The following is a 24,377-nucleotide window of genomic DNA, read 5'->3' as shown; positions in this document are numbered from 1 at the left end:
GCGTACTTACATTATTGTGCTACAATCAGGTAGTATTGTGCTATCCATTTCTGAATTCTTACAATCGGTCCTGCTGCACAATCTGTATCCCTTCAGCTCCAATTACCCAATCTCTACTCTATTTCTATCTCCTGATGACCTCTGTTCTAAACTGAAATTCTACAAGTTCATTCATTAATGTTAGTTCATATCAGTGAGACCATACAATATTTATCCTTTTGTTTCTGGGTAATCTCACCCAGCATAATGTCCTCAAGGTCCATCCACATTGTTACATGCTTCGTGACATTATTCTGTCTTAAAGCTGCATAATATTCTATCGTATGTGTATATCACAGCTTGTTTAGCTATTCGTCTGTTGGTAGACATTTGGGCTGTTTCCATCTCTTGGTAATTGTAAATAATGCTGCTATAAACATTGGTGTGCAATTGTCTGTTTGTGTCCTTGCACTCATGTCCTCTGAATAGATACCTAGCAATGGTATTGCTGGATCATATGGCAATTCTATACTTAGCTTCCTGAGGAACCGCCAAACTGCATCCTACAGTGGTTGTACCATTTGACATTCTCACCAACAGTGAATAAGTGTGCCTCTTTCTCCACATCCTCTCCAGCACTTGTCGTTTTCTGTTTTATTGATAATGACCATTCTGATGGGTGTGAGATGATATCTCATTGTGGTTTTAATTTGCATTTCCCTAATAGCCAGGGAAGTTGAGCATCTTTTCATGTATTTTCTGAGAAGTGTCTGTTCGATGCTTTTGCCCATTTTTTAATTGGGTTGTCTTTTTGTTGTTGAATTGAACAATCTCTCTATATATTCTGGATGCTAGACCCTTATCTGATAATGTCATTTCCAAATATTGTCTCCCATTGTGTAGTCTGCTTTTTTACTTTCTTGACAAAGTTCTTTGATGAACAAAAGTGTTTAATATTTGAGGAGTTCCCATTTATCGATTTCTTTCTTCAATATTTGTGCTTTGGGTGTAAGATCTAGGAAACTGCCTCCTATTACAAGTTTTATAAGATATCTCCCTACATTTTCTTCTAAAAGTTTTATGGTCTTAGCTCTAATTTTTAGTTTTTTGATCCATTTTGAGTTAATTTTTGTATAGGGTGTGAGATATGGATCCTCTTTCATTCTTTTGCATATGGATATTCTTGATCTTAGGAGGAAAGTTTTCAGTTTTTCCCCATTGAGCATGATGTTAGCAGTGGGTTTTTCATATATTCCCTTTATCATGTTGAGGAAGTTCCCTTCTATTCCTATCCTTGAAATATTTTCAACAGGAAAGGATTTTGAATGTTGTCAAATGCCTTTTCTGCATCAATCGAGATGAACATGTGGTTTTCCTGCTTTGATTTGTTGATAAGGTGTATTACATTAATTTATTTTCTTATGTTGAACCATCCTTGCATACCTGGGATGAATCCTACTTGGTCATGGTGTATAATTCTTTCAGTGTGCTGCTGGATTCGATTTTCAAGAATTTTTTGAGGATTTTTGCATCTATATTCATTAGAGAGATTGGCCTGTAATTTTCTTTTCTTGTAGTATCTTTATTTGGTTTTGAATGAGGGTGATGTTGGCTTCATAGAATGAGTTAGGTAGCCTTCCCTCCTCTTCAGTTTGTTTGAAGAGTTTGAGCAAGACTGGTACTAATTCTTTCTGGAATGTTTGGTTGAATTCACATGTGAAGCCATCTGGTCCTGGACTTTCCTTTTTTGAGAGCTTCTTAATGACTAATTAAATTCTTTACTTGTGATTGGTTTATTGAGGTCATTTATTTCTTCTTGAGTCAATGTTGTTTGTTCCTCCCTTTCTAGGAAGTTGTCCATTTCATCGACATTGTCAAGTTTATTAGCATAAAATTGTTCATAGTATCCTTTCATTACCTTCTTTATTTCTGCAGGGTCAGTGGTTATGGCTCCTCTTCCATTTCTGATGTTATTTATTTGCAGCCTCTCTCTTCTTTTTGTCAACCTTGCTAAGAGTCATCATTTGATTGATTTTCTCAAAGAACCAGCTTCTGACTTTGCTGATTTTCTTGATTGTTTTCATATTCTTGATTTCATTTATTTCTGCTCTAATCTTCATTATTTCTTTCCTTTTGCTTGCTTTGGGGTTAGTTTGCTGTTCTTTCTCAAGTTCTTCCAAGTGAACAGTTGATTCCTCAATTTTTGCTCTTTCTTCTTTTTTAATATAGGCATTTAAGGCAATAAATTTCCCTCTTAGCACTGCCTTTGCTGCATCCCATACATTTTGATATGTTGTGTTTTCATTTACACTTGCCCCGAGATATTCTCTGATTTCTCTTATAATTTCTTCCTTGACCCACCGGTTGTTTAAGAGTGTGTTGTTGAGGCTCCATGTATTTGTGAATTTTCTGTGTCCTTGGCTTTTGAGAGTTTCCCACTCCCTTCCATGGCTGGGATAGATTAGTCCCGAACAGAAATAGCACTTCTCGATCTGCATATTGAACCCACATGCATACCCATGGCCAAAAGCCAAGTTTGACCATTTCGTAGCTTTTTAAAACCTAGACCTCATAATATTAAGGTTTCCTTCAACATGCCTTCAACTTGTAGTTCTAATAATTAGATTTAGTGTTTAAGGATTTCTGCAGTCGTATGGTAACAAAATAGGCCTACTGTGATTTGTTATTCTTTTTATCAACTGACCTCATTTTGTGTATCAATACCCATTTATATATAGGTTATAAAATATAGTTAGAAAATAAATTTATGTTTTTTTAAATGTTAAAAAAAAAGGGAGGGTTGAGCAACTTCAAGTCCCTGGTTTCCTATCCAGCTCTGAAAAAGTTAACAGGCAACTACTAGTTCCTTGTTTCTTATTTAGCTCTAAACCTCCCCAAACCATAAAAGCTTGTGAAATCATGGGCCCAAAATGGACTCTTGATTAATAACAAAAGGCCTGGGTCATAAAGATTGTTAAACATCTGCCCAAAGACAAATTTTAGATACACCACAGGCTGGTCACAAAACATCAATGGTTATCTCTTCCTGAAACAATGCTAATCTTGTGAGCACCTGGGTAATACAAACCATGCTGTTCTAGTTTGCTAGCTGCTGGAATGCAACACACCAGAGACGGATTGGCTTTTAATAAAAGGGGATTTATTTTGTTGGTTCTTCAGAGGAAAGGCAGCTAACTTTCCACTGAAGTTCTTTCTTACGTGGAAGGCACAAGATGGTCTCTGCTGCTCTTCTCTCCAGGCCCCTGGTTTCCAACAATTTTCCCCGGGGTGACTTCTTTCTGCATCTCCAAAGGCCTGGGCTGAGCTGCGAGTGCTAAGATGAGGAATGCCGAGTTGCTAGGCTGTGCTACATTGCGTTCTCTCATTTAAGCACCAGCCAATTAAGTCAAACGGCACTCATTGCAGCAGACATACCTCCTAACTGACTGCAGATGTAATTAGCAACAAATGAGGTTCACGTACCATTGGTTTATGTCTGCAGCAACCAGACTAGGTATGCTCACCTGGCCAAGTTGACAACTGAATCTAACTAACACACATGCACACCCTTAAAGTTCAGAAATCAGTATAGGTACTGGCACAAAGAAAATACCTGATGCTCAAAGGTTTACTATGAAAACCTTCCAGTAGTAAAACCTGCCTGTAAAGCAAGCTAACCCACTCCCTTTCAGTGCATGTCCCTCTCTTGGGCAAGTCCACATTAACCTCTTTAATGTGTACCCTCTCTTTCTCCGTAATAAACTTTACTACTTATTCCTACTGGATCTCATGTCTGTAAATTCTGTTAGTGTCTAGACTATGAACCTGGAATGGGGCTCAGCTGGCACCATTGCCAGCAGGGCAAACTGGTTATAATAACACCTCACTAATATAGACTGACTATAATGTGCAAACTCTGAAAATTGAATTTGGAGAGCATAGGTTATCAGGGAATGCTTATTGTAAAGGTTCTTAGATTGTAAGCTGTGACAGCATTCACATTCATTTCCGAGTTGTAATGTTTATTTCTAAATTCTGAGATGCTGAGCTCTTTGTGTAAAACCTGGTCGGTCCCTGGAACTTTGGGTATCTGTGTGACACCTGAGACCTAGAGTGCTGCAGCTCTGAAAGTCAGCATTAACCCATACAGCAACTATTTAAAAAGCTGAAAAAGAGATCAGACTTCAGCTAGAGATATGAATGAGGCAGATCTGGATAGGACTAAAGTAAATCAGACTAAAGGGTAAAGAATGAAATTGACTGTGTTTTAAAACTTCAACTTCTGTGTGAGACCAAAGGAAGAGATGTTTATTTGGTGAAAAATTTACATTTTTTTTTTTAGCACACTGTGCCAGTTTGAAAGTATGATTTATCCCAGAAAAGCCATGTTTTAATCCTGATCCATCTTGTGGAGGCAGCCATTTCTTTTGATTCTGATTCAATAATGTAGGTTGGAATCTTTTGATTAGATTATCTCCCATGGAAGTGTGACATGCCCAGTTGTAGGTATTAACTTTTTTTTACTGTATAATATAACACATATGCAAAGCAAAGAAAGAAAAAGGCAATAGTTTTCAAAGCACGCTTCAACAAGTAGTTACAGGACAGATCCCACAGTTTGTCCTGGGCTACTGTAGGATCCTCTCAGATTTTTCGTTCTAGCTGCTCCAGAATATAGGAAGCTAGAAGGAATATATATTTTTTTATCATCACAATTGACTTTTTTTTTCTTTTTTGTGGAAAATAACATATACAGAGAAGCAATAAATGTCAAGATAGCACAACAATTAGTTGTAGAACAGATTTCAGAGTTTAATATGGGTTACAATTCCACAATTTTAGTTTTTAACTTCTAGCTGCTCTAAGATACTGGAGATTAAAAGAAATATCAATTTAATAATTCAGCAATCATATTTGTTTGTTAAACCTTACCTTCTCTGTATAACTCTACCATCACTTTTGATCTTTCTGTTCCACTCTTTAGGGGTATTTAGGCTATGCCCATTCTAATTTTTTCATGTTGGAAGGGGCTGTCAATAATATGGGGTAGGGCGATGGAACTATCTGATGTTCTGGAGAGGCTGGGCTAAGTTTCAGGACTTATCTGGACCAGGGACCCATCTGAAGGTTGTAGGTTTCTGGAAAGTTACTCTAGTGCATGGAACCCTTTTGGAATCTTATATATTGCCGTAGGTGTTCTTTAAGATTAGCTGGAATGGTCCTGGTTGGGGCTTGGTTGGTTATGATAGGTAGAAGTTCTAATTGAAGCTTGCCTAACAGCAACCTCCAGAGTGTCCTCGCGACTGTATTTGAACTCTCTCTGCCACTGATACTTTATTAATTACACTTCTTTTCCCCTTTTTGGTCAGGATGGAATGTTGATCCCACAGTGCCAGGTCTGGATTCATCCCTGGGAGTCATCTCCCATGTTGCCAGGGAGATTTTCACCCCTGGATGTCATGTCTCACATAGTGGGGAGGGCAATGATTTCACTTGCAGAGTTGGGCTTAGAGAGACTGAGGCCACATCTGAGCAACAAAAGAGGTCCTCCAGAAGTAACTCTTAGGCATGCCTATATGAAGTCTAAGCTTCTCTGCTACCTACATAAGCTTCACAGGAGTAAGCCTCCTGATTGAGGGCATGGCCTATTGATTTGCGTGTCCCTAAAGTTTGATACAGTATCAGGGGATTCCCTGATGGTAAGGTTGAATAGTTTCATATTTTCTCCCATCCCTCAAGGGAGTTTGCCAATACTTTTAGATTATCTGCTTAATATACTCTAGGATGTATCCAGGTATTACCATAATCTATACAGGATTAAAGGACCTTTTTCTTATTCTGTGCTCCCTGTGCTTCAATTGTTCAAATGAGCTATACAGATAGGTTGAATTAGATTATGCACTACTGAAAATTTCAATTACAGACCAAATAAACCTTTCTTCCATTGGTCTCAAAGAGTATGTATGGTTCTAAAATATAGACAATATCTTCCTTACCACTATGTTCTGAATAACTTTAACCCCAACCTGTTCGGCTTCATTCTTACCTCTAAATATCAGATTTCATATATAAAACAGCCTCTCAAAACCCAGAAATAATAATCACCACTCCAGACTTAATGTGTCTGCTCTAAAAGCTTACAGTCTAGGCCCCTGTTTTTTTTTTTTTATTAATTAAAAAAAGAATTAACAAAACAATTAGAAATCATTCCAATCTACATGTACAATCAGTAATTCTTAATAACATCACATAGTTGCATATTCATCATTTCTTAGTACATTTGCATCGATTTAGAAAAAGAAATAAAAAGACAACAGAATAAGAATTAAACCAATAATAGAAAGAAAAAAAAACAAAAAAAACAAAAACAAAAAACCTATACCTCACATGCAGCTTCATTCAGTGTTTTAACATAATTGCATTACAATTGGGTAGTATTGTGCTGTCCATTTCTGAGTTTTTATATCCAGTCCCGTTGTACAGTCTGTATCCCTTCAGCTCCAATTATCCCTTCTCTTTTTTTTTTTAATTAACGGAAAAAAAGAAATTAACCCAACATTTAGAGATCATACCATTCTACATATGCAATCATTAATTCTTAACATCATCACATAGATGCATGATCATTTCTTAGTACATTTGCATTGGTTTAGAAGAACTAGCAACATAACCGAAAAAGATATAGAATGTTAATATAGAGAAAAAAATAAAAGTAATAATAGTAAAATCAAAACAAAACACACAAAACAAAACAAAAACCTATAGCTCAGATGCAGCTTCATTCAGTGTTTTAACATGATTACTTTACAATTAGGTATTATTGTGCTGTCCATTTTTGAGTTTTTGTATCTAGTCCTGTTGCACAGTCTGTATCCCTTCAGCTTCAATTACCCATTGTCTTACCCTGTTTCTAACTCCTGCTGAACTCTGTTACCAATGACATATTTCAAGTTTATTCTCGAATGTCCGTTCACATCAGTGGGACCATACAGTATTTGTCCTTTAGTTTTTGGCTGGATTCACTCAGCATAATATTCTCTAGGTCCATCCATGTTATTACATGGTTCATAAGTTTATCTTGTCTTAAAGCTGCATAATATTCCATCGTATGTATATACCACAGTTTGTTTAGCCACTCTTCTGTTGATGGAGATTTTGGCTGTTTCCATCTCTTTGCAATTGTAAATAATGCTGCTATAAACATTGGTGTGCAAATGTCCGTTTGTGTCTTTGCCCTTAAGTCCTTTGAGTAGATACCTAGCAATGGTATTGCTGGGTCGTATGGCAATTCTATATTCAGCTTTTTGAGGAACCGCCAAACTGCCTTCCACAGTGGTTGCACCCTTTGACATTCCCACCAACAGTGGATAAGTGTGCCTCTTTCTCCGCATCCTCTCCAGCACTTGTCATTTTCTGTTTTGTTGATAATGGCCATTCTGGTGGGTGTGAGATGATATCTCATTGTGGTTTTGATTTGCATTTCTCTAATGACCAGGGACGTTGAGCATCTCTTCATGTGCCTCTTGGCCATCCGTATTTCCTCTTCTGAGAGGTGTCTGTTCAAGTCTTTTTCCCATTTTGTAATTGGGTTGGCTGTCTTTTTGTTGTTGAGATGAATAATCTCTTTATAAATTCTGGATACTAGACCTTTATCTGATATATCATTTCCAAATATTGTCTCCCATTGTGAAGGCTGTCTTTCTACTTTCTTGATGAAGTTCTTTGATGCACAAAAGTGTGTAATTTTGAGGAGTTCCCATTTATTTATTTCCTTCTTCAGTGCTCTTGCTTTAGGTTTAAGGTCCATAAAACCGCCTCCAGTTGTAAGATCCATAAGATATCTCCCAACATTTTCCTCTAACTGTTTTATGGTCTTAGACCTAATGTTTAGATCTTTGATCCATTTTGAGTTAACTTTTGTATAGGGTGTGAGAGATGGGTCTTCTTTCATTCTTTTGCATATGGATATCCAGTTCTCTAGGCACCATTTATTGAAGAGACTGCTCTGTTCCAGGTGAGTTGGCTTGACTGCCTTATCAAAGATCAAATGTCCATAGATGAGAGGGTCTATATCTGAGCACTCTATTCGATTCCATTGGTCGATATATCTATCTTTATGCCAATACCATGCTGTTTTGACCACTGTGGCTTCATAATATGCCTTAAAGTCAGGCAGCGCGAGACCTCCAGCTTCGTTTTTTTTCCTCAAGATGTTTTTAGCAATTCGGGGCACCCTGCCCTTCCAGATAAATTTGCTTATTGGTTTTTCTATTTCTGAAAAATAAGTTGTTGGGATTTTGATTGGTATTGCATTGAATCTGTAAATCAATTTAGGTAGGATTGACATCTTAACTATATTTAGTCTTCCAATCCATGAACACGGTATGCCCTTCCATCTATTTAGGTCTTCTGTGATTTCTTTTAGCAGTTTTTTGTAGTTTTCTTTATACAGGTTTTTTGTCTCTTTAGTTAAATTTATTCCTAGGTATTTTATTCTTTTAGTTGCAATTGTAAATGGGATTCGTTTCTTGATTTCCCCCTCAGCTTGTTCATTACTAGTGTATAGAAATGCTACAGATTTTTGAATGTTGATCTTGTAACCTGCTACTTTGCTGTACTCATTTATTAGCTCTAGTAGTTTTGTTGTGGATTTTTCCGGGTTTTTGACGTATAGTATCATATCGTCTGCAAACAGTGATAGTTTTACTTCTTCCTTTCCAATTTTGATGCCTTGTATTTCTTTTTCTTGTCTAATTGCTCTGGCTAGAACCTCCAACACAATGTTGAATAATAGTGGTGATAGTGGACATCCTTGTCTTGTTCCTGATCTTAGGGGGAAAGTTTTCAATTTTTCCCCATTGAGGATGATATTAGCTGTGGGTTTTTCATATATTCCCTCTATCATTTTAAGGAAGTTCCCTTGTATTCCTATCTTTTGAAGTGTTTTCAACAGGAAAGGATGTTGAATCTTGTCGAATGCCTTCTCTGCATCAATTGAGATGATCATGTGATTTTTCTGCTTTGATTTGTTGATATGGTGTATTACATTAATTGATTTTCTTATGTTGAACCATCCTTGCATACCTGGGATGAATCCTACTTGGTCATGATGTATAATTCTTTTAATGTGTTGTTGGATACGATTTGCTAGAATTTTATTGAGGATTTTTGCATCTGTATTCATTAGAGAGATTGGTCTGTAGTTTTCTTTTTTTGTAATATCTTTGCCTGGTTTTGGTATGAGGGTGATGTTGGCTTCATAGAATGAATTAGGTAGTTTTCCCTCCACTTCGATTTTTTTGAAGAGTTTGAAGAGAATTGGTACTAATTCTTTCTGGAACGTTTGGTAGAATTCACATGTGAAGCCATCTGGTCCTGGACTTTTCTTTTTAGGAAGCTTTTGAATGACTAATTCAATTTCTTTACTTGTGATTGGTTTGTTGAGGTCATCTATGTCTTCTTGAGTCAAAGTTGGTTGTTCATGTCTTTCCAGGAACCCGTCCATTTCCTCTAAATTGTTGTATTTATTAGCGTAAAGTTGTTCATAGTATCCTGTTATTACCTCCTTTATTTCTGTGAGGTCAGTAGTTATGTCTCCTCTTCCATTTCTGATCTTATTTATTTGCATCCTCTCTCTTCTTCTTTTTGTCAATCTTGATAGGGGCCCATCAATCTTATTGATTTTCTCATAGAACCAACTTCTGGTCTTATTGATTTTCTCTACTGTTTTCATATTTTCAATTTCATTTATTTCTGCTCTGATCTTTGTTATTTCTTTCCTTTTGCTTGCTTTGGGATTAGTTTGCTGTTCTTTCTCCAATTCTTCCAATTGAACAGTTAATTCCTGCATTTTTGCCTTTTCTTCTTTTCTGATATAGGCATTTAGGGCAATAAATTTCCCTCTTAGCACTGCCTTTGCTGCATCCCATAAGTTTTGATATGTTGTGTTTTCATTTTCATTTGCCTCGAGGTATTTACTAATTTCTCTTGCAATTTCTTCTTTGACCCACTCGTTGTTTAAGAGTGTGTTGTTGAGCCTCCAGGTATTTGTGAATTTTCTGGCATTCTGCCTATTATTGATTTCCAACTTCATTCCTTTATGATCCGAGAAAGTGTTGTGTATGATTTCAATCTTTTTAAATTTGTTAAGACTTGCTTTGTGACCCAGCATATGGTCTATCTTTGAGAATGATCCATGCGCACTTGAGAAAAAGGTGTATCCTGCTGTTGTGGGATGTAATGTCCTATAAATGTCTGTTAAGTCTAGCTCATTTATAGTAATATTCAGATTCTCTATTTCTTTATTGATCCTCTGTCTAGATGTTCTGTCCATTGATGAGAGTGGGGAATTGAAGTCTCCAACTATTATGGTATTTGTATCTATTTCCCTTTTCAGTGTTTGCAGTGTATTCCTCACGTATTTTGGGGCATTCTGGTTCGGTGCATAAATATTTATGATTGTTATGTCTTCTTGTTTAATTGTTCCTTTTATTAGTATATAGTGTCCTTCTTTGTCTCTTTTAACTGTTTTACATTTGAAGTCTAACTTGTTGGATATTAGTATAGCCACTCCTGCTATTTTCTGGTTGTTATTTGCATGAAATATCTTTTCCCAACCTTTCACTTTCAACCTATGTTTATCTTTGGGTCTAAGATGTGTTTCCTGTAGACAGCATATAGAAGGATCCTGTTTTTTAATCCATTCTGCCAATCTATGTCTTTTGATTGGGGAATTCAACCCATTAACATTTAGTGTTATTACTGTTTGGATAATATTTTCCTCTACCATTTTGCCTTTTGTATTATATATATATCATATCTGACTTTCCTTCTTTCTACACTCTTCTCCATACCTCTCTCTTCTGTCTTTTTGGTTCTGACTCTAGTGCTCCCTTTAGTATTTCCTGCAGAGCTGGTCTCTTGGTCACAAATTCTCTCAGTGACTTTTTGTCTGAGAATGTTTTAATTTCTCCCTCATTTTTGAAGGACAATTTTGCTGGATATAGGAGTCTTGGTTGGCAGTTTTTCTCTTTTAGTAATTTAAATATATCATCCCACTGTCTTCTAGCCTCCATGGTTTCTGCTGAGAAATCTACACATAGTCTTATTGGGTTTCCCTTGTATGTGATGGATTGTTTTTCTCTTGCTGCTTTCAAGATCCTCTCTTTCTCTTTGACCTCTGACATTCTAACTAGTAAGTGTCTTGGAGAACGCCTATTTGGGTATAATCTCTTTGGGGTGCGCTGCACTTCTTGGATCTGTAATTTTAGGTCTTTCATAAGAGTTGGGAAATTTTCAGTGAAAATTTCTTCCATTAGTTTTTCTCCTCCTTTTCCCTTCTCTTCTCCTTCTGGGACACCCACAACACGTATATTTGTGCGGTTCATATTGTCCTTGAGTTCCCTGATACCCTGTTCAAATTTTTCCATTCTTTTCCCGATAGTTTCTGTTTCTTTTTGGAATTCAGATGTTCCATCCTCCAAATCACTAATTCTATCTTCTGTCTCTTTGAATCTATCATTGTAGGTATCCATTTTTTTTTCTATCTTTTCTACTTTGTCCTTCACTTCCATAAGTTCTGTGATTTGCTTTTTCAGTTTTTCTATTTCTTCTTTATGTTCAGCCCATGTCTTCTTCATGTCCTCCCTCAATTTATCGATTTCGTTTTTGAAGAGGTTTTCCATTTCTGTTCGTATATTTAGCATTAGTTGTCTCAGCTCCTGTATCTCATTTGAACTATTGGTTTGTTCCTTTGACTGGGCCATATTTTCAATTATTTGAGCGTGATCCGTTATCTTCTGTTGGCGTCTGCGCATTTAGACAGATTTCCCTGGGTATTGGATCCAAAAGTTTGGAAGATTTTTCTGTGAAATCTCTGGGTTCTGTTTTTCTTATCCTGCCCAGTAGGTGGCGCTCGTGGCACACGTTTGTCTGCGGGTCCCACCAGTAAAAGGTGCTGTGGGACCTTAAACTTTGGAAAACTCTCGCCGTCCTGGGAGTTCGCTAGCCGAAGCGGCTTGAGCCGGCCCGGGGTCCGAACGCAGGGAGGGTTGCTGGTCGCCGCAGCCAGGGAAAGCGCCCGTCCGAATTTCCTAGTCGGCCCTGGGCAACAAGCGTGGCGGGAGGGCGCCAGTGGCAGCGGCCCGCCCGAGAGAGTGCACCTTCCCCGGGAGTCACGGGTTTGGAAGGGGCCTCCCCCACCCATCACCGTTCTCCGCGGCCTGGGGGTTTCCGATCCAATTCTCTCAGTTGGTCCGGGGGCTGCGCGTGGTGTGGGCGCCAGTCGCCTTGGTTTCAGGGGACCGCCTCTCCAATTCTCCCAGCTGGCCCGGGAAGGGGGAAGGGAGTAACTCCGGCCGCTTGCCACCCCACCTGGTAAGGCCCGCGCGCCTCGGTGATCTCACCCGAGCTGCTTCTCTCAGCCAGCCAGCCGTTCCAGGATGGGGTACGCTGTCTTTTTTATCTCTGTTGTGGCTTTGGGCGCTTTCTGTATCGTTTCTACTCCCCTAGTAGGTGTCCTGGAGAAGAAACTAAGATCCGCGCGTCTTACTAAGCCACCATCTTCCAGGAAGTCCCCGCCCCTGTTTTCTTATAAGCATTTTGTAAAGGTGACCACACCATTCTTGTTCTTTTGTTTCTGGCTTCTTTTGTCTCACAAGGACCATAATTTTTTAACAAGACTCTAGCTGGGTGCTAGATGGTAGTGCACCTTTAGATTTCTTACATGGCCTGGACCACATTCTCTCAGTTACCTCTGGTTGTGAGCAATCCTAAGGCCTAAGTTTGGGAGAAATTATCTGGGTTTTAGGCAAGTGTGATGCCTTTTAGTGTGCCTTTCAGGGGATGCTTGTTTAACATGGTGCACAGCCTCTGCTCTAGCTGTCTGACCCACAACCAAGTGTCTCTAGTTGCTCAGAAATTGTCTTAAAGGTGACGGGTGACACTGTGTCAGTCTAGCTCAGCTAGGACCACCTTATCCTTTTCTTGGAATCCTGTTCTTTGGAAGCGTAGGATGCTCATTAAGAGGTGGTGGTGCTTTAATAGCCCATCCCATACCCACTATAATAATCATTTGATTGCTCACAGTCAGGACAGAAGTGGAATTGATTGTCAGGAGTCTCTCCATTGAAAAGAGCCCATTACTAAAGAGGGAAATTTTAAGGTTCCATTTGAGTACTCACCAGATAAGGACATTTCCTTATGTACCAAATGGAAAATTTCGTACAAAAATTTGTTATAAAAGGACTCTACCACTAACCCAAACAAAAAGAACCAAAGTTCAAAATGCCCTTTACCAGAAGATACCCAAAGAAAGACTAGAACCTCAACCACAAAGATGGAGGTTTGGAGCCAAGAACACTCACTGACTGGAAAGTAGGGCCGTTGGGAAGAAAACAGAGCTCAAGGGACTCTGCCAGGACCATGCTCAAATCCAACGACATCTCCGGAGTCAAGGTGGTGGTTGCTTCGGATCCTGCTTCTGACACCCTGTAATGTCAACCTAGAAATAACAAACTAAGCTGCATGCCAACAAAGACATTTATATGTGGTCTTAGAATTGCATTTCTGGGAGCACAAATTTAGGTAGCAGCCCAAATCGTGTATGTGTTGGCATTTCCAGGCAAGAGTTTTTAAAGGGAAAGATTAAACAAGTTGCTTATGGTTGGTGGATATTTGGGGTACTCTAAATGTCTTTCAGGTTAATAGTTAACTAAGTTGTATATCATGTGGTTTGTTTATGGTGTCCAGATGTGGTTAGGGTTTTGAGGAACATTGTTGCTTGAGGCTTTGATTACTTTGGCAGTCTGTGATACCTGGCTGAGACCAGCAGAGGCCTAACCTCCAGAATGACCTCAAGACTCCATTTTAAATCTCTTAGATGAAGCACATCTAAGAGATATTAGATAAAATAAGCACATATTTTATTTTACATTTCTTCCTTTAGATCAAGATCTTTCTCTGAAACCATCGCTAAACAACATTCACTACATATTATCCAGTGTCTAGGAAATTTGGGCACATAAGCCCTTTTTCACTTCCTTGCTCAGGCTCTGCTGAGACTCAACCTTAATTATTGGTGTAGAAGCAACCAAGTGAGGCTGAGGCAGATCTTGAGGGCAAACATCATCCTGTGAGTCATCTCATTCAGGTGAGACCTGTAGGCAAGAGGAGGCTGCTCTCTAGCAAGGTAGACAGGAGTTCTTCTGCTGGCCCAGAGGATTTTGGAATCTCTTAGGAGTTCAAGGTTTTTAAGAACCTCCACCTAAATGCCTCTGGCCCCCTTCTCTATTTGGGCATTGACTTTAGCTTCAGAGATGTATGGGACTGTGAATTGAGCCTCCTGTGTAACTCTGCCACTCCTGCAATCAGATTGTAGTATTAGTTTTCTGACTCCAGGGAAAAGATTTCTTTAAATGCTGCCGGGGAGGTCTCTGGCTCTCACCCAAAGCCCTGATAAGTTGGCTGACTTTCCTTTCCTTTCTTCAGGGATTCATCCAATTGAATAATCCTGACAATTTACATTGACCTCATATTTTGCAAAGGCTAGAACTATAGTATAATCTGGTGTATTTTCTCTCTACACCCAGCCCCGCCCAGCACTGGGCAGAGTTTTTGTAACAGTACAGTACATCGGGGGTTGTCATCATCAGTACTTGGTCCTTCCTGTCCTCTGGTGAGTGTGTGATACAAATTCAGGATCACTCATGTCAGAAGAGTCTGCTTCTTAGAAACTTTTCTGGTACCAACTAGCTTTTGTGGGTTAATGGACTCTAAGATAACAGTTTGTATGAATGTGGTTTTTTGGGGGGATGATCCTAGGAAGCATTAGTAAGGGAATTTGAAGGTGAGACAGAGGAAGCAAGAAAGAAACTTACAGAGCAGGTTCCTCTTGGGGTAATGGAGCTGATTCCACTGGGAACCTCTGAAGGCTGTATAGAACATGCCACAGAGCAGCTGAAGAAGCATCAACCTTCATCCATGATTTCTTGAGATGATCTCAGGCCCTTCTGGCCTGAAATGCATGAGGTTTGAGCACAGTTCTGTTGGTTGAGAAAGCCGAGAGGCAGAATCACAGATAATTTCAGTAGCACGGCTCCAGTGTGTGAGTTCTGCAGGGATGCAGTAGAACATGCTACACTCACATTGGTAGATCGATTACATGGGCACCTTTCTCATGGGAGATGGGCAATAGAAACTTAACTATTACACACAGATGATCTGCAAAACCCCTGGATCATCTCACAAGGGGGTGTGAATACAAAAGTCACTTTTGTATTTTGTATTTTGGGCACTTTTCTCTAAAATCAGTTGACAGTAAATGTAAGGTTTTATTACTGGACTCTCAATTCTACCTCTTTGATCTCCATGCCTATCCTTTTGTAGATAAAACATTACCTCGATTACTGTGGCCTGTACTAAGTTTTGAAATTGGGTAGTGTGAGTCCTCCAACTTTGTTTTTCTTCAAATTGTTTTGGCTATTCTGGGGACCCTTGAATCTCCATAAAAATATTGGGATCAATTTGTCAATTTCTGGAGAAAAGCCAGCTAGGACTTAGTAGGGAATGAAGTAAATTTGTACATCAACTTTGGGAGTTCATTGTTTTAGGCAACTCAATTCTGGGGTAGTCAGTTATGCAATAGATAACTATATACCACCTCTCTTGAGGGAGCATACTTTTTTTTTAATGGATGAAGAAAAGGGGGGATGACTAATTTCTATGAAGAAAAAGGATTGTCTGCAGGTGTCGTTCTCTTGACTTTCATTAGAATGAAGAGTCTTTTGGATTTGTACTTTTGTCTGGATTTCCAAGTAGAGCCCCTTTGACCACTTCAAGAGACTGTACCATAAGCTGGCTGCTTCATGCCTGACATCTTTTTTGGAGTAGGGGTTTGCTGAGGCACACTGACCCTGGCTACCCTTAACCCACCCCTCACTTCCAACAGAAGACCGGTACCCAAGGTTGAGAATGGATGGTGTGCTGCTTTGAATTTGTGGACCCCAGAAAAGCCATGTCCTTTAATCCTCATTCAATATTGCTCGCTGAAAACTTTTTGATTGTTCCCATGGAAATGCAACTCACCCTATTGTAGGTATGAACTTTTTATTAGAGGGAGAGGTGACTCCACCCATTCCAGGTGGGTCTTGATTGCTTTGGAATCCTTTAAAAGAGGAAACATTTTGGAGAGAGTCCCTTTTCAAAGCCAGGACGGAGCCCACACAGCCAGAGATCTTTGGAGATGATGAAGGAAAATGCCCCCAGGGGTGCTTCATGAAACAAGAAGCTGGGAGAGAAAGTTAGCAGAAGTTACCATGTTTGCCATGTGCCTATTCAGTTGAAAGAGAAACCCTAAATGTCATTGGCTTTCTTGAACCAAGGTTTCTTTCCCTGGATGCCTTAGATTGAACATTTCAATAGCCTTGCTTTAGTTGGGACATTTTCACGGTCTTAGAATTGTGGACTTGCAACTTAATACATTCTCCCTTTTTTGCATGGGCAGGCACCAGAAATCACACCCGGGTCTTCGGCATGGCGGGTGAGAACTCTGTCTGCTGAGCCACAGAGACAGCCCTAAATTCTCCCGTTTAAAAAGCTGTTCTGTTTCTGGTATATCACATTCTGGCAGTTAGCAAACTAGAACAGATGACAAGAAAGAAGGTTATAGCCACGATAAGAGCAGAGATGTTGCTGGAGTCGAAAGTCAGTGGAAGAGTTAAAACGTCCAACAGCCTCCTGAGATGGTTTCTTCTCCTTGGTGGAGCCTCTAATGTTATGTCATGCCCCAATTTTTTATTTCTAAGTATTTAATATTTACTTCTGAATGAGAAAAATAAACCTCTTTTTCTCTTAAATCTAGAAGAGAAAAAGTTACCTCAGGCACCACCACAAGGAGGCTGGGCTGGAACTCAGGACAAGGGACTGAGGGGACCCTGAGGGGGCACTGCCTTGTCCTTGGAAGATCTAGTTCCCAGTTCTTCCCCTTTCCTGGTAAGACCCCAGGCAAGAGGGGAAACAAGTTATAGCAGCAGAGGAGACACGTTCCTGGGATTCATGCAGGCCTGGGCTCCAGCCTGGTCAAGTGCTGCTTTATTCACACAGAAATGCCAAGTAGGGCACAGCCCTAGCCTTGACACATCAGGAAGGCAACAGGGAGGAAGGCAGAAATCTAATGCATAGATTTAGAACATCAGGAAAGACCACGCGAAATCCTCTTATGGCAAACACTGGTCGAGGTGACAGAGGGAAAGAAGCCCTCTGGTAGGCGGAGCCATGATGGTGCTTAGCGGAAGTAGTTGGGACAGTCATGGGCAACCAGACACCAGGCTTGATCAAAGGCCTCCACGACAGCAGGCTCCAGGGGCCCTTCCTCAGACGCCGCCAAGTTCTGTTCCAGCTGCTCCAGGCTGGACATGCCCTGGATGACCGCATCGCCATGGACACCCTGCAGGGGGACGGCCAGACCTCAACGGGCTTCTGTGCCAGGGACCGCAGTCACACTCGCCGCCCAGCCCCGCCCCTGCCAAGACTTGGGAGCAGGTGGGTGTGCCTACCTGGAGCTGAGAGTGGTGGTACATCCAGCGGAGGGCGGCCGAGGCCATGCTGGGGGCACTGGGGCCGTAAGCAGCCTGCAAGGCCTTCTCCACCAGGGCAATGGCCTGGAAGTAGTGCTCCTTCCAGTAGCTACACGTGGGGAGAGAAGCACAGGGGTTAGGAGCACAGAGTCACCCTGAGGACCACAGCCAAGGAGCCCTTCAGGGACATGAACCCCTCCCCAGTGCTGTGGGACTGAAGGGGCCAGTGTCTAGCAGTGGTTCTTCTACTGTACTGGGATAAGAACCATCCAGGGGGCTGGTTCCTTCACCAGAGACATCAATGGCATCTTCATTCCTAACAATTCATAAAATCTGCCCCAATTTCGTCAAGTGAAACAATGGTAGCTTGTACAACAGGAAGGAAAAGGCCCAGGTCTTCTCAGCCTCAAGCCAAGGCTCTTCCTTTCCCTCTTTGCAGGTGGTATGCTTTTCTCTGGGAAGAGCTGTGACTTGGCAGATCTGGTTTAAGATCCCAGTATCCTCATTTCCCCACTGAGGTTCCATGGACACAAGGAGAAATGCCACAGGGTCTGGTAATTCCTACAGGATTCAGAGGCCTGGTTCTGAGCAGCAAGGGAAGACCCAGACAGCCATATCACCCACCTATCCATGAAAGGCAGTGTCAGAGCATCTTTCAGATAAAGGAGACCCCCACCTCACCTACACCTACACAGCCCATCTGCAGCTCACCGATTCCTGTATATCTCAGCCCAGCTGTTCCCAAAGAAGCGGCCATCAGGTTGTTTCTTGTCCTTGTCCTCGTACTTGTACTTGCCGGTCAACAGGCCCCCTGCAAGAAGGCTGCAATCAGATCCCCTGGTGCAGACTGCTCCAGAGAGACTGGCACATCCCTCATGACCTAGGCCGAGGCAGGGTGGGAACCCTGGGGTGGAGGACAGAGCCCAGCCTCTTGTCAACCCCTTCCCTGCTTCCTGGACTAGGAACAGACTGGGCCAGGGTCACTTGCCCATCCCAGGAGGAGAGCCTGGCCCCAGAGCTGCCCATACCAGCCAAAGGGTTGTAGGCGTAGAACCTCAATCCAAAGTGCCTGAGGCAGGGAAAGAGTTCCGTTTCCACTTGCCGGGTGGTGGCGTTGTACATGCCCTGCAGGAAGAGGGGCCAGCTGGAGATGGGGACACATCAAAGGAAGGACCCTCCTCCTCTTTTAGACCTCAGTGAGAACCTGCCCAGGACTTCAGCCATCATTTCTAAAATCATTATGGTGGTAGGGGAAGGGGAGAGGATGCTGAGTCCAAGGAAGGAAAACTGCCCGGGATTTTTTTGTTTCACAAGTATCTATGAGCACAAACTGTGGACTGGACGCTGGGTTTACAATTGTGAGCAATCTGCCTCCAAGAGATGTTACAGTCAAGTTAAAAACTAGCAAGAAGACAGATAATCACAATAGAGGTAAGATCCTTGATCATGGTAGGTGTACAAAATATGCCGAATCGTATAGTCTGGAGGCCCCTGAAGCGGTCAGGAAGGGCAAGAGGACCCACTGAGTGCTGAGTATTTGTACCAGTGGAGAAGGGGGAGGAAGACTATTCCAGGCTGAAGGATGAAGGGTCAGGGAAGGACCAAGGTAAGCCCCGAGGCAGGAAAGGGAGGCAAGGCTGGACTGTAAGAGTCCCTGTTTCCCAGGCTGAGGAGCTGAGACTCTATCCTGAGGGCAAGTGGGAGCCACCAAAAGGCTTCCACAGGGGAGTGGCTGCCAGTAGGTGCACCAGAGGCGGTCATAGGGGAGAGGGACCCAAGACCCCTGGAGATTGAGACCTCTAGCCCTGTCCCTCACCTGGTACACAGTTGGCAGGACCCAGCCTCTGGTCCTGCAGAGGGTACAGATCTCAGCCACCTGCCAGGAGGTGTAGTTGGAAAGGCCAAGCTCCACGAACTTGCCCTAGAAGGAAGGGTCACGGTCAGAACCCACCACAGCATGGGAGGCCAGGAAAGGGGGACTGGAATGGGGACACAGGCAGTGGGGTCTGTCTCCAGTTCCTCCTGGGGCCCACACTGGCACCCCACTTCCCTGGGTAAGGACAAGCCAAGGAGGGGAGCAGCAGGACACCCCCCAGGACTCAGGTGACTACTCTTACCTCCTGGTGCAGCTGGTGGCAGGCCTGCAGCGTCTCTTCCACGGGGGTGCCGTGGTCTGGCATGTGCAGGTAGAAAAGGTCCACCTTGGGGCACTGCAATCGTTTCAGTGATGTCTCCAGCTGGGAGCGGAGACTGTCAGGCTTTAGTGAGTTCCCTTCCAAGCAGTTGGCCTTGGTAGCGATTTTCACTTTGAGGAAGAGTACAATGGTTGAGAGACTTATGATAGTGACTAGCCATGATCCCTTGGTTAAGCTACTTAAGTTCTCTGAGCCTCAGTTCCCTCAACTGTAACAAAGAGGTGTCCTTATGGGAAGTTATGTAGACCAAGTATCATCTGTATAAGTTCTGAATGTCCCTGGTGTTATAACAGTCAGACTTGTTAGCTATCACCCGACTGCTGGCAGGGCTTAGCCTTGCACCAGGGGGGCTCAGTACACAGAGAGGAAGTAAAGACACTCAGTCTTGGCCCTCAGTGAGCTCACCGTCTAGAGGGCACACCGTATGGCAATGGCAGGAGTGAAATGCACAAGGTTAAAGCTGTGAGGCCAACCTGGGAATTCCAGGAAAGGCTTCTTGTGGGCAAAGACCACCCCCCAACCTAAGTCTCCAAGGATGAGTCAGCCAACCAGGGAAAGCAGGAAGTGCCTTCTGCATTCTGGAGGTAGGGACACAGGAAAAGTCACAGATGTATGAACAACAGGTTCAGCAAGCAGCCATGGCAGACATTCTGTATTCCAGGAGCATAAATTCCAGGGCAGGAAGCAGTGGGACATGAGGCAAGACCTGATCCTAAAGGGTCTCAAATGCCACCTCATGGAGTCTAGACGTGCTCCTGAAGGCCACACGAGCCTTTCAAAGGTGTCATGTCAGGCTGTGAACCTGCCAGCTATGTAGAGTTATGAATTCAGTCTGGCTGCAGTGCAGAGAAAGAACGGAGGGAGGCAGGCCTGGAAGCAGGGAGAGTAGGAAAGAGGCGGCTGTAGTTCAGCAGAGTTGCAGCCTCCTCAGTGTGGCCCAGTGACAGACAGGTAGAGACAAAACGAGCAGAAGGTGGAGAAAGCTCTTCTCTTTCCAGACTCACAGAGGTGTTCACACTGGGGAGACCCGGTCCCAGGAGGACAGCTTGCGTTCTGCCATTTATTCAATGTGCAAGTGAGTTCATTTTGCACCGTTCCTTCCACTATAAACAATCGCAGCTATCAGAACTGGTGGGTTGTAGCTGAAGTTAGGATTTAAGGGATAAGTACGATAATCATTATATAGATATTCCTTTTTTTACTTTCTGGTATATTAGAGTTGATAGAGTGAAATACCTGAAATTTTAACTGTAATCCAACTGCCTTCATCTCTGATAATGATTGTATAGCCTTTACCTTGTGCCCTTGTGATTGTAAAAACCTTGTGACTTTCCTTCACATGTACCTCTTTTACCTGGTTTTTCAGTTTTGGAGTCTTATGACAGCCCCTGAAATTTATTAATGAAGGGTCTTGAGTCAGCCCTGATCTAACCCACCCGGATTCCAAAGCTACCTGGATAAGGAAAGCTGGATCTAAGCTACTATACCTGACATGCATAGTAGCTTTACCTTTAACCCATAAATGACCTAAACCTCATTATAATACTGAAAATCATGTCCATCATCATATTAATGCCACTGTTTCCTTACATATGTTCTGTGACTAACCATATAATTAATCTATGCATGCTGAATATTTAGATAATCTCTAACCTTGTTAGCTCAAGCCATTGTACTCATTATCCTGACATGCCCAGCTTTTTTTTTATTGTGAAAGATAACGTAAATACAAAACAATAAATTTCAAATCACACCACAACAATTAACTGTAGAACCGATTCAGAGTTTGGTATGGATCACAGTTAGATATTTACTTCCAGCTACTTCAAGACACTGGAGACTAAAAGAAATATCAATATAACGACTCAGCAGTCATACTCATTTGTTTAATAGTATCTTTCTCTGTGTAACTCCACCGTCTCCTTTGATCTTTCTCCCAATCTTTAGAGGTATTTGGGCTATGCACGTTCTAACTTTTTCATGTGGGAAAGGGCTGTTGACTATATGGGAAAGGAGGATGGAGGTAGGGATGTCCTGTCGAGGCTGGCCCCTCTGGGTTTCTGTACTCATGTGGCCTAGGAACCCACGTGAAGGTTGTAGGTTTCTGGAAAGTAATCTTAGCATGTGAAACTTTTGCAGAATCTCAGATAGAGCCCTAGGTATTCTTCAAGGTTGGCAGGAATTGCTTTGGTTGGGGTTTGGGAAACCAAGATAGGTAGCAATGTCTATCTGAAGCTTGTGTCAGAGTATCCTCCAGAGTAGTCTCTTGACTATATTTGAACTCTCTCAGTCACTGATACTTTGTTACAATTCTTTTCCTCCTTTTGGTCAGGAAGGCATTGTCAACTGTACAAAGCCAGGGAGACTTTCACCTCTGGATGTCATGTCCCATGTAGGGGGGAGGGGAGGGTAATGATTTTCCTTGCAGAGTTGGGCTTAGAGAAATAGAGGCTACATCTGAGCAACAAAAGAGGTCTGCTAGAAGTAACTCTTAGGTATAACTATAGGTAGGCTAAATGTCTCTGCTGCATTAATAAGCTTCACAAGAGGAAGCCTCAAGCTCAAACTGGCCTATGGACTTGGGGATCCCTAATGATTGAGACAGTATCCATGCCCATCTTTTGATTCTATAAAACTATCAAGAGTTTCTGCAGTTTGGTGAGACAGATTTTTTGGGCCGATAGGCCATGTGCTCTCCGGTTCACATGTAGCAGTAAAATTCTTTTTTTCTTTAAAACCCAGTGTCAGGGATTGGCTGCCATGTGCACTGGGCAGAGAACTCATTTTGGTCAGTATCACGGTGAGCGGAGGACCCTTTCTGTCCTCACGTGTGGCAGAGACAAATTGGCGTGTGGGAGGGTGGTCACTGGATCACGGGGACATGGGGAGAATGTTTCACAGTTTCTTGCCCACATCTCCATTGCCCCACATCTTCCATCCAATCTTGGTGTGAACTTTGCCTTCAATATGATCTGAGGACTTTGGTCCAGCAAGCCTGTCCTCACAGAGGAGAGCAGTGAAGTGTGGAGAGAGGAAAACAGAATTCAGAAATAAAACCCTGGCTATCAGTGAGGCAGACAGGTGAGCTAGAAGGTGTGGGCCTGTGATATGTGTTCCCAGCTGGTCCTCCAGATCCCCCAACCGTGAATCTGAGGAAGACCCCCAAGGACCTCCCACAAGGGTGAGGAGGAAGGATTCAGGATGTAAAGAGGTCCTGGCCACAAGAGCTGCTAATGTCTAGTGGACTCTCAATATGTGACAGACTAATGAGGGACAATCCCCCAGTACTCCCCCAAATCCTCCACTCCAGACACCAGACACTGGTCATCTTTCCACACACTATGCACTTTTCATTTCCAAGTCAAGTCTCCACACAGCTATGCCCCAGTCTCTAATCCTCCCCCCCTTTTTCTGTAGCACCTCTCCCTGTTCCCCCACCCCCAAAAAATTCTCCCTATTTTGGGCACCCCAATAATTATTTGTTTCCATCTTTCCCACTACTCTCTTTCCTTCCTATGGACCCATGACAAAGCCTGGTGCAGAGTGGACAGAAAGGTCTTTCCCCCTCTCTCACAGCCCCACCCCACACCCTGCCACACCTACACCCCAGCCCTGCCTATGGCATTGCCACAGCTCTCCTGGAGAGCTAGGGGTAGTACCCCATGAACAGGGCAGAATCTAGGTCCGGGTGAAAGAACAAGATAAGAAACCAAAAGGATCACCCACCCACTCCAAAGACTTGGCTGGGATGGGTGCTCAGATTGCAGAACGGGCGGTGAGGGCAATGGGGGGTGGGAGGAGAGGAGAGCGCCCGGGACCAGACAGGGGTACTGGTAAGTGTTGCAGGCTGGGCTGCACAGCTCTGGAGGGCGGTATCCCCAATGAAGTGCAGCAAAAAAGCAATGGGGTAAGAACCGTAGGACTAGGCCAGGATCGGGACTGAGACTGGGGAGTTCCCGAGATGCAGTTCCCCAGAGCTGGGAGGTGAAGGTGGTAAGGATCAAGCAAGGTCCGTTTGTCCCGGGCCGGACGTGCACGGGGTTTGAGGAGGTTGGAGTTCATAGAGAGGACGGGACCCGTCAGCTCCTGCAAGGTTAGGGCGAGGTCAGAGAGCGGGGTCGGGGGCCAGCCGTTACCTCTGCAGTCGCTTGTGCCCAGCCGCAGCCCTAGGCCGCCCAGGATGGTCTCCGACTGGCCGTAGCCGTAAATCAAGGCCGTGTCCAGCTCGTTGTGGCCGCGCTCCAGGAAGGCGCGCACGGTCTCGGCGCTGGTGGGCGCGTCCATGCGGCGCCCCATCTCCATGGTGCCCAGTACCGTGGCGGGCCGGGCCCGGGCGCCCGAGGCGCCCTGTGATGCCGGCGCTGGTCGGGACATGGCGGCGCAGCGAGCCACAGACGATCCGGGTTTCCGTGCGCAGTAGACCAAGGATCGAGCCAAGTCGCGAGAAGCAGCGCTCAGCATGAGGTCCGCACGTCAGCGCCCACACAGCCACCCTCCTCCAGCTTGGGAGGAGCAGCCGGAGCAGGTTAGGGAAGGAGGACAAAGTCCACCGCGCACCCCCACGCACGCGCACTCTGCGCTCCGGCGGCGCCTCCAGGGACCGTCTGCCAAGTGCGCGGCGTGAGAGGCG

General features: G+C 43.2%; 1 protein-coding gene across 1 annotated transcript; it reads right to left on the bottom strand.

The window, feature by feature from the left end:
* Nucleotides 1-17,028: 17,028 nt before the first annotated feature.
* Nucleotides 17,029-24,301, bottom strand: LOC143674823 (aldo-keto reductase family 7 member A3-like). Its single transcript, XM_077151059.1, has 7 exons — nucleotides 23,884-24,301; nucleotides 19,670-19,857; nucleotides 19,369-19,473; nucleotides 18,581-18,677; nucleotides 18,264-18,363; nucleotides 17,532-17,661; nucleotides 17,029-17,422 (listed from the first exon to the last, which is right to left on the bottom strand). The coding sequence occupies exons 1-7, from the start codon at nucleotides 24,206-24,208 to the stop codon at nucleotides 17,261-17,263; spliced, it is 1,107 nt and encodes a 368-aa protein (XP_077007174.1). The 5' UTR covers nucleotides 24,209-24,301; the 3' UTR covers nucleotides 17,029-17,260.
* Nucleotides 24,302-24,377: the final 76 nt, after the last annotated feature.

This window comes from Tamandua tetradactyla, chromosome 2 (assembly GCF_023851605.1).
Source record: "Tamandua tetradactyla isolate mTamTet1 chromosome 2, mTamTet1.pri, whole genome shotgun sequence".
NCBI classification, from domain to species: domain Eukaryota; kingdom Metazoa; phylum Chordata; class Mammalia; order Pilosa; family Myrmecophagidae; genus Tamandua; species Tamandua tetradactyla.
Note: the sequence above shows the minus strand (reverse complement) of the source record. Positions and strands in the feature narration are given on the sequence as shown.

Bases quoted from the DNA above. Each gene is read 5' to 3' on its own strand.
- LOC143674823 (XM_077151059.1), bottom strand. From the start codon at position 24,208: ATGCTGAGCGCTGCTTCTCGCGACTTGGCTCGATCCTTGGTCTACTGC. The intron at 18,678-19,368 runs GTGAGGGACAGG...CTCTTCCTGCAG, and splicing joins TCCTGCCAACTGTGTACCAG to GGCATGTACAACGCCACCAC. The intron at 17,662-18,263 runs GTGAGCTGCAGA...CCCCACGTGTAG, and splicing joins GCTGAGATATACAGGAATCG to CTACTGGAAGGAGCACTACT.